This window comes from Pectinophora gossypiella, chromosome 9 (genome assembly GCF_024362695.1).
Source record: "Pectinophora gossypiella chromosome 9, ilPecGoss1.1, whole genome shotgun sequence".
Lineage (NCBI taxonomy): Eukaryota > Metazoa > Arthropoda > Insecta > Lepidoptera > Gelechiidae > Pectinophora > Pectinophora gossypiella.
The window spans coordinates 7,195,357-7,207,884 of record NC_065412.1 but is presented as its reverse complement, the minus strand read 5'-3'; the positions used below and the strand labels follow the sequence as shown (position 1 = coordinate 7,207,884).

Here is a 12,528-nt window from a genome sequence, read left to right as displayed (position 1 = left end):
ATAATTTATTATTTGTGTTATCAATGTAACGTCTAAGGTAAATTGAGATGAAATGTGTCTTAAGTTAGAACATGGTGTATAAAATAAACAGTACTAAGTACATACTACTAGGACATTCTCTTACAGAATTGTTACACGGACACCTTCCGGAATGACTTGTACATTTCTTATTTTCCCAGGACTTTACTAATTTATTAAGAACAGAATAATACAAGTCTCCGTAGGACATTAAAGGATTTTTATATTGTGGTTCTTTTCTTTGATCACAATTCTGATTACACGACAGATGCCGTAAGCAATTATTACGTTTTCTTAACTCTCTTTTTTTCCTGGAGCATCCATTATTACAGCTACAATCGTCAACATTTATTTCAGACGATATATTTCCTTTATTGTAATCAACTAATTCATTGTTTTGTGATACAGACTCGATTTCGTCCTCTTTATCAGAATCTCTTCTTCGAATGTCGAGGGATCTACGTTCACAGTAGTCTTCATCATTTTCAGCAGGCCCGTCGGTAGTTCCTTCCCGTGCGCCAGGAAGTTCTGTGTTTATGTGATCTTGTTTATTCCTTTCGAAGTAAATGCGTGTACAGGTTACGGTCCGAGTGCACCCCTTGACATAACCGAGAGGAGTTCTGAAGCCTCCACCGCTGCCACCGCTGCCTTTTCCGCCACTGCCTCCATCGCCTATAATATTTCCATCTTTATCTGTTTTTGGCATTTGAGTCCAAGTACACGTTACTTTTCGAGTGCAGTGACTTTCATTAATAAAAGGGGGCACTGTAGTATAGTTTTCTGCTTTACTTTCATCAGGTTTCGGTGCCTCAGTTTTTTTAGTTTCGGGAGGTTTTGTAGGTTTTGTAGTAGGTTTTGTAGTAGGTTTTGTAGGTTTTGTAGCGGGCTTGTTTGCTCTCATAATATCGTGCTCCTGGTTCTGATCCATTCGACGATAATTAGGTGTTTCAGCATTATTTTTTTTTAATCGCATCAATTCTTCGAATGATAAAAAAGTTTCAGTAGAATGCACACTGCGATCTCTCACACCATCTGGTTTTGTAAGACGAATAGTTATAGGTTCAGTTTTAATTTTGGATATGGAACGAGAAGATTTTATATTCCTTTTATTCGATAAAGTGGTAAATCGTCTCACTTTTTTTTGAAATGGATTATTTATTCTATCATCATAGCTGACTTGTAAATTAGATGGTCTGAAAGTAGATTGTTCCTCATTCCATCGTCGCTGTCTTTCATTTGAATCAAAAGTGTCATATGAATAATCGTATTTATTTTGTCGATTATCGAAACCATTAGTGTTCTGTCTATCACTTCCTTCAAAATAATTTGTCTTGATCGGTATTATTATATCTTTATCTTTATTACCTGCTTTGTTCACTAACTTTCTTAGCATTTGTGGTCTTTTATTTGAAAATAAGTTTCGTTTTTTAGGTAATCTCTCAATTGGAGTGTCGCCACTACGCATGGCACGATTAGGAAAGAGGTCGTAATAATGTAAGTCTGATTTTTTTGTTTCGTGTTTTGGATCGTCTTGTCTCCTGGCAATTTCAGGATGGCAGGTAGTAGAAAGCGAACAGGGGCAACACTCAAGATCACAACAGTGATAGCGGCTGGTGGTGAGTTGGCAATTGATCTCAGTGCTACATGGACATTCACTGTGGGGATCTGTATTAGGGATTTGTGAACTAGGAAGGCACAATGGTGTCCCACAACCTTGTACTCTAGTACATTGATTCGATTCGCACGGTAAAACTGAACAGGGGTTTCCATTTGTTGAAAAATCCCGAGAACACGGATTATATTGATTAGTCTTTCTTTGAACATCACTTGTAATTGAAGTAGCTGTAGCTAGTTCATTCGTAAAATCATATCGTATTAAATCTTGTATGTTACTTGCTGTGGCGTGCACAAAGTTTTTTCTATGATTGTGACCATGGTAGACTCTAGAATGTCCTCTTTCGTGGATATAATTTCTGGAGCTATTCCAAGGTGATGGATGTGGTATAAAAGGTGTTATGCCAGCTGGAAATAGAAAACAATATTTTTGATTTGTCATTGGCAACGGAAACTTAACAGTACCTACAACAGGTGCTGAGTCGCTTCGCTCTGATCCAAAAGGACAAAATAGTGCTGTCCTTCGCGTACGAGGGCTGAAATAACGTAAACAATTTCAAAATCAGAATCATTTTTAACGTGAAACTTACGAAAAACATTTTGAGGAACATGTCTTATTTTCTGTCGCCGGCGGTCGTTACTTGCATCAGCCTTTTTGAAGAAATTATTTCTTGTAGGATCTAAATCATGCTCCACAGAATTGTTGGACAAATTCAAAATTTTTAATAAACTTCGAAAGGGTGTGTTTCTCAGTGTAATTTCTTTTTCTGCAATATTGAAATATTATTACTTATATTAAACATTACTTAAGCATCCAATACAGCTAGATATTTGAATACATAACTTAATAAAGACAATATTTTGATATAAGGTATTTGATGAAAGTATATCTAAGCATGAAGGTAATAATAATCTAGGATTGAATGAATAACCATTTCTCCGAATTTGTTTTCTACACAGTCCTGTGTATTGTTCATCTGGTTCATAGCTCGGGGGACATTGTGTTGCAGCAAAGCCTATTGCATAAACCGGTTTTCCATGTATGTTTCCCTTTATAGCAAAGTTGCAAACTAATCTTTCAACTACAGTGTTCCTGTATTGTAACTGAAAGAAGTAAAATAACTTAGATAAGTGATCATATTTTATACATATTATAATTTACAATTACAAACTGACATAAGACTGACATAAGTAATAAAAAGTTAAGTTAAATAAATTAAGTAAGTAACTATACTTATTACTTACATAGAATTTGGCTTTGCCGCATCCGACGGCATCTGTATCAGCCCATATTAGTTGGGTGAAAAAAATTGTTTTTCGGTCTCGAGATCTGAAATAGAATATTATTGGTGTGTCAGAAATACTCATGCATATTTCAGTGTTCACTTATTTGTTTTTAGTAACGTACCCGTTGTAAAAAGATACACTTCCTGAGTATTCTAAGCTGTCCATAAACCAGATGTCTACGAAACTCTTCACGTTCAATCCTGGCGCAGCCCCAAATATAGTGGCTATATTCTGACCAACATCCATATCCTCTGCAAATATTTAATCTCTTGAGCCTTTGTACTCGTGTCTATACACATAATACAAATAAATGTAAAGACTTCAATACTCTCTTATTTCATAGAAAACCATTTTCCCTCGGTTTATCGGTTTATCATGATCCTATAGCTTTACGCCGAAAGATATGAGGGAGATCACTACCCAACCAAATATTGGCATAATTTCGTTTCCCAACTAGTTCACTTGCCGAAATCATAAATAAGTACGCGTAATCTCGCCAGGCAGGTTATTTTCATTACGCAAATCATAAACTTAATTGTTTAATAGGCATGCGAATTTTTGGTTTGTTGATGATGGTGGAAATCATGATTAATATAATGTGATAGAATTCGTATCTGAACTTCGCTGGCAGATGCCGCGGCACGCTAGTTTGCTGTGCGCTGTTGTTATTAGTATACTAACCAAACCCATTTCGCAACAAAGTTAAACTAACTTACTTTACGTTTTTTGCGTTATGTAGGTACTTAATTAAACGAGTTCTAAATGTCAAACTAGCATACTAAAACCACGCGTACTTATTATATGGTAGTTAATTTTCTTTGGAAATGAAACAGATGGTAAATATTTTTACGCGAAACGTTGGATGGCAATGTAACCTTTTCTTTAACTATTGTTTTTTTATTGTATAAATAAGTATGCTTAACTTTCAATTAATCAAATCACTTTTTTTTCTCTTTATTTTTAGGAACTTTTGTTAAATCACTTATTGCAATTTTAATTTCTTTGTATCAAAAGTGGCTGCAATTTGTCTTCTGATTTCTGAGTTTATGTATGTACCTATGTGCCTTCTTACCTAAATTTCTGCAATAATCAAGTCTATCGGGGTGAACTGAAGGATCGCATTGGTCTACCCATCGTTGCGCAGACCACGCAAGATCTTCGGACCAACTCTGTGAAAAATAGAAATATTGAGTAAAAATATTGACTTTTAAAACGGCGTAACACAAAAAAATAAATAAGTGAGGAAAAATAAACAAAATTAAGATGCACATTGCATGTCGTATATGGTTGACGTCACGATGACAATACTACAGGGAGAAGGTATCCAACTAATTAAAAATATGTATTTAGGTGATTTATACGTTTATACGTGTGTAATAATTTGAAATGTTTTAATTATTCGTAATTTTAAGTGACAAATTGTATTTCTAATGCTATAAATAAATAAAATTTAAAATAATTTATACGTTTATGGTTCTAGAGCGTGATAGCCCAATTGGAAAAACTGTTGACTCGTAATGTGAGGTCGCAGGTTCGAATCCAGGACGAGCCCAAATGATTTTGTTGTTTGCATGTTTGGATTATAAATGAATATTATTACGTGGCCAGTGGTAAGGAAAACATCGAAGACAACCCTCATTTCCGAAAAATGAGTTTCGGAGTTCACCTACCTTGTATTGGACTTGTTTTCTCTTTGCGAGTTGAAAGGCGAAACTGGCAGACGCTTCTGTAAAAAACCTGTCAAATCTTTTGGTGAGGTAAGCGGACCCCGTGAAAACGGCATAACGCTAGGGATATGATGATTTTGTACTTATATGGTTAAGAAGATACTTTTCACGGGGGTAATGGAGGTTTCTCCTAGTAAACTAATGGAGTCATTTTGACAGATTCGAATGTTGCTTGCGGTTCAGCTGACCTTTTTATTCAGAAAAAAAGCGTCTTTTTATTCAGAAATTTGAGTTTCATTTAATTTGTGCATTAAAATAAAAGCATTGTTCATTTCGTAAATAAGTTAACAGAAGTGTTCTATTATTCCGGAAACCCGTTTTTTATCGTAAGGAAGTAAAAAAAGTAATTCTATTTATATATTGTCTCACAGCTGGGCTAAGGCCTCGCCTGGTTATGTGTTATTCCGTGTTTTGTTTTTTATCTGTTCTGTGGTGTCCCTTTATAATAAGCGTTTCTTTCTTTCTTTCCTTGGCTTAAACTTTTCACAATAAATAAACCAAATAAAAAATAATTAAAACATGAAAAACTTATTTATTTTCAGTATTAGCAAATATATTCTCCGTCATAAATATTATAATATATCATACATAATATAATTAATTATAGTAATAAGCAACAACAAAGTCCAATAATAAAAATAAATCTAAACGCCACACGCAAAGAACTTTAGTTCCGCTACTCGATAAGAGATGGCGCCACATGTACTGCTGTGATATCATTGAATACGGATTTTGATTAAATATTCTCTATTTAGGTATGGCAAATTGTAATATACATTGTCTTAGACACGAGACTTTCGTTGTACCGTGGAATTCTATTTCATTAAATATGATTAAAATAAATAAAAAAATAAATTAAATGAAACTTTATTTCGGACTTTTGTACATCCATAATGGTTACTAAGGGACTTATACTATGTTAGTAAGCACATATTAAATAAATAAATAATAATTATTATTGATTAAGTATACCCTCAAACAAGATACCAGAAGTGAGATAAAGCTCGATACACATATTAGTTTCTGTCGTGACTTACTTATTAACTAACTACCTTTGGCCGGACAAAAAGTGAACACAGAGGTGGCGTTAGGGGCGTTCTGGATAGCGAATATATTGTAATGTTCGAGTTGACAGGAATTTGTCGCGGTGCGGTGCATTTTGATACAAAGCCGTGCTCCGTGACTAGTATGTGGCGTCCGTCGTGGAACAGACTCTATCAGTGGGAAGTTTCATGGTGATCACGACTTACAATCATCCTCATATTTGCTGCCTGCGGAAGGTACTTGAGGAGACCAAGCGCTACAAAGTTCCTTCGATCGTTTATCCTGTTAACTATACTCTCCACATCGTCTGTTGTCAGTAGTGCTGCGTTGTCGTAGCTCACACAGGATGGACCGGGACCTGGTAACTGAAGAATAATAATTACAAGCATACATAGGTATAAACTCACGTCTGTAATTTCTAAAGGGGTGGGCAGAAACACATGTAATAACTTTTGAGCCGAAGTTCTAAGATGAATATGATAAACCTTATGAGGACAGGCGATCAGTCCAATACAAATATAATGGTCCATCATGTTAAAAAGGACTATATTCCTCTGGTCTGTTTTTAATTCTTGTCTGGGAAAATTAGCTGCTGGTCGCGTCCTATGGTCTAAGTTCCCTGGAACCATAGTCATCATAGAAGCATTATGATTTGGAGACACAAAACCCTCTATAACTCCCAATACTATCTACAGGAATTACTTATGATATTCTACGAAGGTATTGACTTATTCACAATTTAAATCTGATTAGTAAAGAGCTTTAAAACCTTTAAATAGACTTAATCGGGATCGAAAACCTAGCCAGAGACCCTTACCCGTATTAGGCGACGGTCATAAAACCTCTATTATATAAAATGTATATAAAAGTGCGTAGCGAAATATAAGTACATCGCTTTAGTTAATCAGCTTTGCTGCGTCTAACATCCTTTAGTTCAACATCAATCGTGATATTAAGTTTATAATTTAATGCAAATGTTAAAGCTTACAGGGTACTTGCAAAGGGTGTGATTTGCACATATTTCACAATATTCTGAATAACAGGGATTGATAGCGGTGAAAAGTAACAAAACAAATAATTTCACAATTATCATACTAAATTATTATAAAATTTAATCAAAATGACATAGAAAATCAATTCCAAAGATATCATGACTCAATAGATTGTTGTTTATTAGAAACATTTTCAGTTTGTCACCATAGTGTTCGGTAAAATGGACTTCAAAGTTATTGGTTATGTTTTTTGTATTTGTGCTTATGATTTTACATTTTGTAAGTGTAAATAGTTTTTCGTTGGAAAGAAAAATTCATCGTGATGGAGACAAATTGACGGGAAATGAGCAATATTTGAAATTTAAAGGTAAATTATATCTTGAACTCTAAGTGAACCGTAATTGAGAGTTAATTTGATTAATTATATTCATTCCAGATGGTGCCCGCGCCAACGCCTCCTCGTTCTCGACATACAAACCGTTTTTTGGAATTCTGCAGAACATTAATAATACAACAACGCAAAATTTAAAATCTAACGAGTTTGATAAAATGCTGTCAGAAGAGATGCTTGCAATAAAACAACTTATATATGAGAAAGAGAAGACAATTGCACCAACTCCAACCCTGCTAGTTAAGGAAAGATGGCAAGTAATGGATTTGATGTCCAAATTAAATAAAATTGGATTTTCAGATGAAGACGATTCTGAGCTACATTCTTCTGCAGTCAATACTAATGCTACGATTAACGACATTTTTGACCATAGTAATTTAAGCAAATCACTACAAGATCTTGTTGACGATAATGGCAATGAGGAACCAGATTTAGACCTTGCAAAAACTGAAAATGTACCAAAAGAAAAAGTAATAGGTCTCAGAAGTTTATACAATGACAATGACCCTCAAGATCCGTATAAAAAATGTGGTTGCAAGAAAAAAAGTCCAAAAATTGAATGTACGAAATCTTCTAGTACTGAATGCACAAAAACTACAACAGAATATACTACAACAACCTGTCCTTTTCACACCAATACTTTAACTGATGAACCTTCTGAAGAACCACCTTCTACTCCCTCATATATAACGACTTATACGTACACAACATGTTATCCTTTATACCCCTCCGGCAATCCAAATATATATTATTCACCTTATTATGTACCGTATCCACTCTATATTGAACAACCAGAAGAAGAACCACCTCGAAGGGAAAAGAAAATTAAAAAGAACCGTACTAAACAACCAAGATATCAAACAGCCAAACGCCATAAGAATTATGATTATTACATAGAAACCACGACAGAAAATACGGATGATTATTTAGTAAATAATTATGAAGTCATGCCGAAAGAAAAGCTTGAGAACAATATTAAGGGTAATCATATACAATTGAACAATAATGCTGATAAAGATGTAAACTCTCTTGAGGTATTACTCGCAGCAGACAATTGCAACGATGGCGGGTGCACTAGAGGCTTGTATGAGAAGGAAAGAGAAATTTTCGTAAATAGAATTGTGAATGATTTGAAAAATAACTATGGTGAAGCTGCTATAAAGCCATGTTTTTGTGACGCTAGAAGAAACACTGCACACTCAATTCATTCTGGTTTTGTAATGATTCCATGTTTATTTTATTTACTTGTTTAGAAAGTTAATAATCGATATTTTTTTATTTCTTGTCAATAAATTGTTTTGACAGTTTGATTGCCATTTTCATTTTGTCATTCAACTTACTTATCTAAAAAGGCAGTAAAAATCTCACGTGTGTGATTACAGCAGCCGATTTAAAAATATTTAGGTAATTATGTAATAGGTAAGTAATAAAAGTATGCATTCAGCTGGTAGATATTATGTTGTTCCAATAACGTTTTTAATAAAAATGGCTACGTACGCACTGTATTTTTATGTGTGCGTATTGCAAAACGTTACATTGTAAACTCTTAGGATAAAATTTAGTCACAGTTACGCACACAGTTTTAAACCAACTAAACAAAAACCGGAATGATATACCTGCCATGCCTTTACAAACAACTACTTAATTTGTTCTACTGTTTCATGCCGCCTGCTTGAGAGCTTTAGAACCAATAATGTTTAATTTCGCCAGCAGATAATAATTGCTTGAGGTAGCTATACACAGAGTTCGAATCCTAGCATGATCAAAATTTTTTTTATTTTGTCTTTCTTTTTTATTTTTTACACATTTTGTTTAAAAGTAGATGTTATCGTTTGTGTTTTATTTTTATTACGAAGCGATAGATATAAAAATGTTTTACATCATTAACAATTATTATTATTAGTGTTTTATTATTATTATTATTAATTATTAAGTATACTTACCAAAGACAAATTGTAGTAGTAGGAGGCATATTAGTTAAGTAGGTAGTAATTCGTCGTTAATAACCATCAATCCGCACTGGGCCCGCGTGATGGTTTAAAAATAAAATAAACATAAAGTAAAAATATTCTTTATTTCACAAATTTTAGTTTTAGTTAATTTTAGTTTAAGGCCCGATCTCCCTACCCATCCATAGGGAAGGCCCGTGCCCCAGCAGTGGGGACGTTAATGGGCTGATGATGATGATGATGGTAGTAATTCCATTATAGATGTACAAAAATAGTATAAGTAATTAGTTATTTATTATTATTCGAAATGAGCTTCTTTTTTATTTGTAAACTGATTGGATTGTTGCACCTTATTGTAATTGATCGGTAACTGAGAAGATTTTATACTGTTCAAAAAAATTGTATTTCTTAATGTATTCAAAATCTAAATTATTTGACTAGTTATACTAAATTGTACAATAACTATTTAATTACAAACAATAACTGTTTGACTAGTTGTACTAAATATTTCTTGTGATTTAGATTAATTGTGCAATCCGGATATATAAATACTATTTTGAAGTATAATATATTTATCATGTGTCTCATATTTCCTGGCTTTGTACGCGAGAAGCAATGAAGGATAAACTTTTCTCAAGTCATATTGTCAAGATAATATTTACTTTATCTCTCCCCTAAGTAAACGTTATGACAATGGTTCAATGTATGTGTCTCCACAAAGCAAAATATCACTTCAATGTGTTTGTAATAAGTTATATCCAACTTTATTCAAATAGAATATATGAACTGCCTATTTATTCGTACGTTTATATAAAGGAAGGGGTATGAGGCATACTCCTCCACGCCACTGCTCCACTGCGGGTTGCGGGTCACATAGAATAGTAGTACCTATTTTAAGTATATATTTTGACTACGACAACTTCTGCAACACGATATGATATTAAATCTAATCATTATTATGTATTGCTTGTGTAAATTATGAAGGAGACAAGTGTGGAATATATAATAAGTTTCTGAGAACAGTTGGATAACCAGTAGGAAAGATAGACAAAAAGCTGTTGTCATTTTGTTGAAGCAGAATTGCTTCTATTATACTTGTGAAGTCTTTGATGGAGTAGATACGGTACTTTGTCAAAGACTGTACAAGTGTAAAAGCAGCTACGCCGTAGCCTTTTGTAGCAATATTCTACGATCGTAGCAAAGCACGTTTACAAATTGAAAACCTCGTAATAAATTTTAGTTCTCTGGTGTTTGCTTCAAAAGTCGCTTCAATAAATAAAAGTTTACAGGCGTTGCCTTTGAAAATAATAGTAATTTGAAAACAATTCAAAGCAATTTGTATTCAAAAGAATACAAAAGGGTGTCAGAAGATTCGAATTTGGTTTAGATTGTTATAAAATATACGACAGTTCAATTATTTTGCTGGTTTTAACAAATCCGAACGGATTTAAGGCGTTCACTCGACTGTTTAGTGATTAATGACCGTAATAACGGTTATAGCAAAAAATGTTTTATAATTATTGTGGATTTACGACTGTAGTTATCGGGTCTTCTTTAATATTCGAGTCTATGTTTGTGATTATATAACGAAGATTTTCAATACAATATATAAATTATTTGCGATGAAATGATAATGAAATAAAATTTATTGTAGTAAATGTGGTCATACATTGTGATGGAAGTAAGAAAGTCGAAGGACGTAATATACGATCCCGACGAATAGAATAGATTAGAAATATTTTTATTTCCCTAGTTTTTATGGTACATTATATCCAACAGCTCGGTGGTGTCTTCGACCTGTGGGCGTGTCAGCTACTTACAGTCTCCTCATGTGTGCCTGAAAGGTATATATAAGTGTCGTGTAGTGTTTGCGTACTTGTCTGACGACCCGATAACTCTAGCCATAGAGGCGGCCAATCAGCTCGCGACTACAAACACTTCAATTCGATACCGACCCCGCCGGCGCGAAATGCTCAGTTACAGTTCTCGTTGAAACCCTGTCTCCCAAACTAGGCGAACCTGTATTTTGGGAGACAGTGCCCTCCCAATATATGTACTCATTAATTACATTAAAAGCGGTGACAATACGGTATTAAAATAAAACAAAAGGTAATAAAATAATTAAAAAGAAAAGTGTTCTTGTGTGTGTGTGTGTGTGCGTGTGCGTGTGCGTGTGCGTGTGCGTGTGCGTGTGCGCGTGCGTGTGCGCGTGCGTGCGCGCGTGCGTGCGTGCGTGTGTGTGTGTGTGTGTGTGTGTGTGTACTTGTGACTCTACTTCTAGTGTGAGTGTACTTGCGCTACCGTGTACTTGTGACTCTATAGGCTCCAAATTATACTATTTATCGCATGTGTAAACCTATACAAATGCCTAGACGTATGCCCACCCCTCCGGGGATACAGGCCTGATGTTATGCTATTATATAAATATTTTCCTTTATGAACCGGAAGGAATTATTAGAGCACAGTATAAAAATAAAATTTTACATACGTACCAACCGTTAATAAGTTTATAACGCTCTTAATTTGTGTTTCATTAATAAAATTAGAAAAAAATAGTCGAAAAGTAAAATAAGATTGGTTTTTCGTTATCTAAGACTGGCTTCTATTTCTAGATTAGCATTTTATAATTTATCTTTGACCCAGTAAAATACCCTATGTTATCATTCAGTAAACGGACGGTCAGTGGTATTACTTACTTGAAGCATGTTATTGTCTCAGATTAATCAAAGACCGTATTACCAGGATGGCAATAATCAGTTAACCAAAGCTTTTGATTAGTTTGGAATTGCTAGATTAGAAAGGTACCTCTATACTCTCCGTTGCTCACAGAGTTATCAAGGTGGGAGGTAGTGTCCTTTCTGGGACAAAGATAATTAATCACATAATTCCAAATGGGTAGAGCAATAAGTAATCCAAACACAACTTCTAGTCACTTTTCACAAGAAGTCCCAAAATGGACAATAATGGATAGAGGTATTTTGAACCGCACGGTGATACAATTCATACACTTTCGTATTATCAGAGAAATACAGATCACAAAGTAAAAACCGCAAGCAAATCCATTCTGTGGTTCTCGGGATTAGCTCGAACATATTAAGGATAGCCTTCCTTTTACACCCAACCATCTAACTTCCTCTTTCTTTGTTCTATATGCTTCCTTTTCATTGTGTTGTATAGTTTGATGTATTTTATTCTTGGGCAATTACGTATTTTAATTATCTCCAAGATGTCTGAAGTCATTTTTGATTTTTTTTTATCATCGTCCTATTGTCTGATATTTTTATTCGGTTATAAAACCGACAATAAAATAAAATCAAAGGTCCGTCATATGGATTCATAGTTAATGTGAATTTATAGTTACTGTTTTGGCTAAAATAAAACATGTCCATGTCATGTATGTTTATGTCCTTTGTATATGTTGTTATGCAATAAAGTATTATTGATTGATTGATTGAAAACAAGAAGTCCCCTTAAATACTCCTTAGTCCTCCTCCAACTATTTATTT

General features: G+C 34.1%; 2 protein-coding genes across 2 annotated transcripts; one reads left to right on the top strand and one right to left on the bottom strand.

The window, feature by feature from the left end:
- Positions 1-64: 64 nt before the first annotated feature.
- Positions 65-6,783, bottom strand: LOC126369789 (uncharacterized). Its single transcript, XM_050014352.1, has 8 exons — positions 6,679-6,783; positions 5,897-6,055; positions 3,992-4,226; positions 3,041-3,170; positions 2,878-2,962; positions 2,565-2,736; positions 2,223-2,399; positions 65-2,040 (listed from the first exon to the last, which is right to left on the bottom strand). Exons 1-8 carry the CDS (start codon positions 6,781-6,783, stop codon positions 65-67), a joined length of 3,039 nt encoding a protein of 1,012 aa, XP_049870309.1.
- Positions 6,784-6,903: 120 nt separating this feature from the next.
- LOC126369786 (uncharacterized) lies at positions 6,904-8,326 on the top strand. The gene is made up of 2 exons (XM_050014351.1): positions 6,904-6,922; positions 7,119-8,326. The coding sequence occupies exons 1-2, from the start codon at positions 6,904-6,906 to the stop codon at positions 8,324-8,326; spliced, it is 1,227 nt and encodes a 408-aa protein (XP_049870308.1).
- Positions 8,327-12,528: the final 4,202 nt, after the last annotated feature.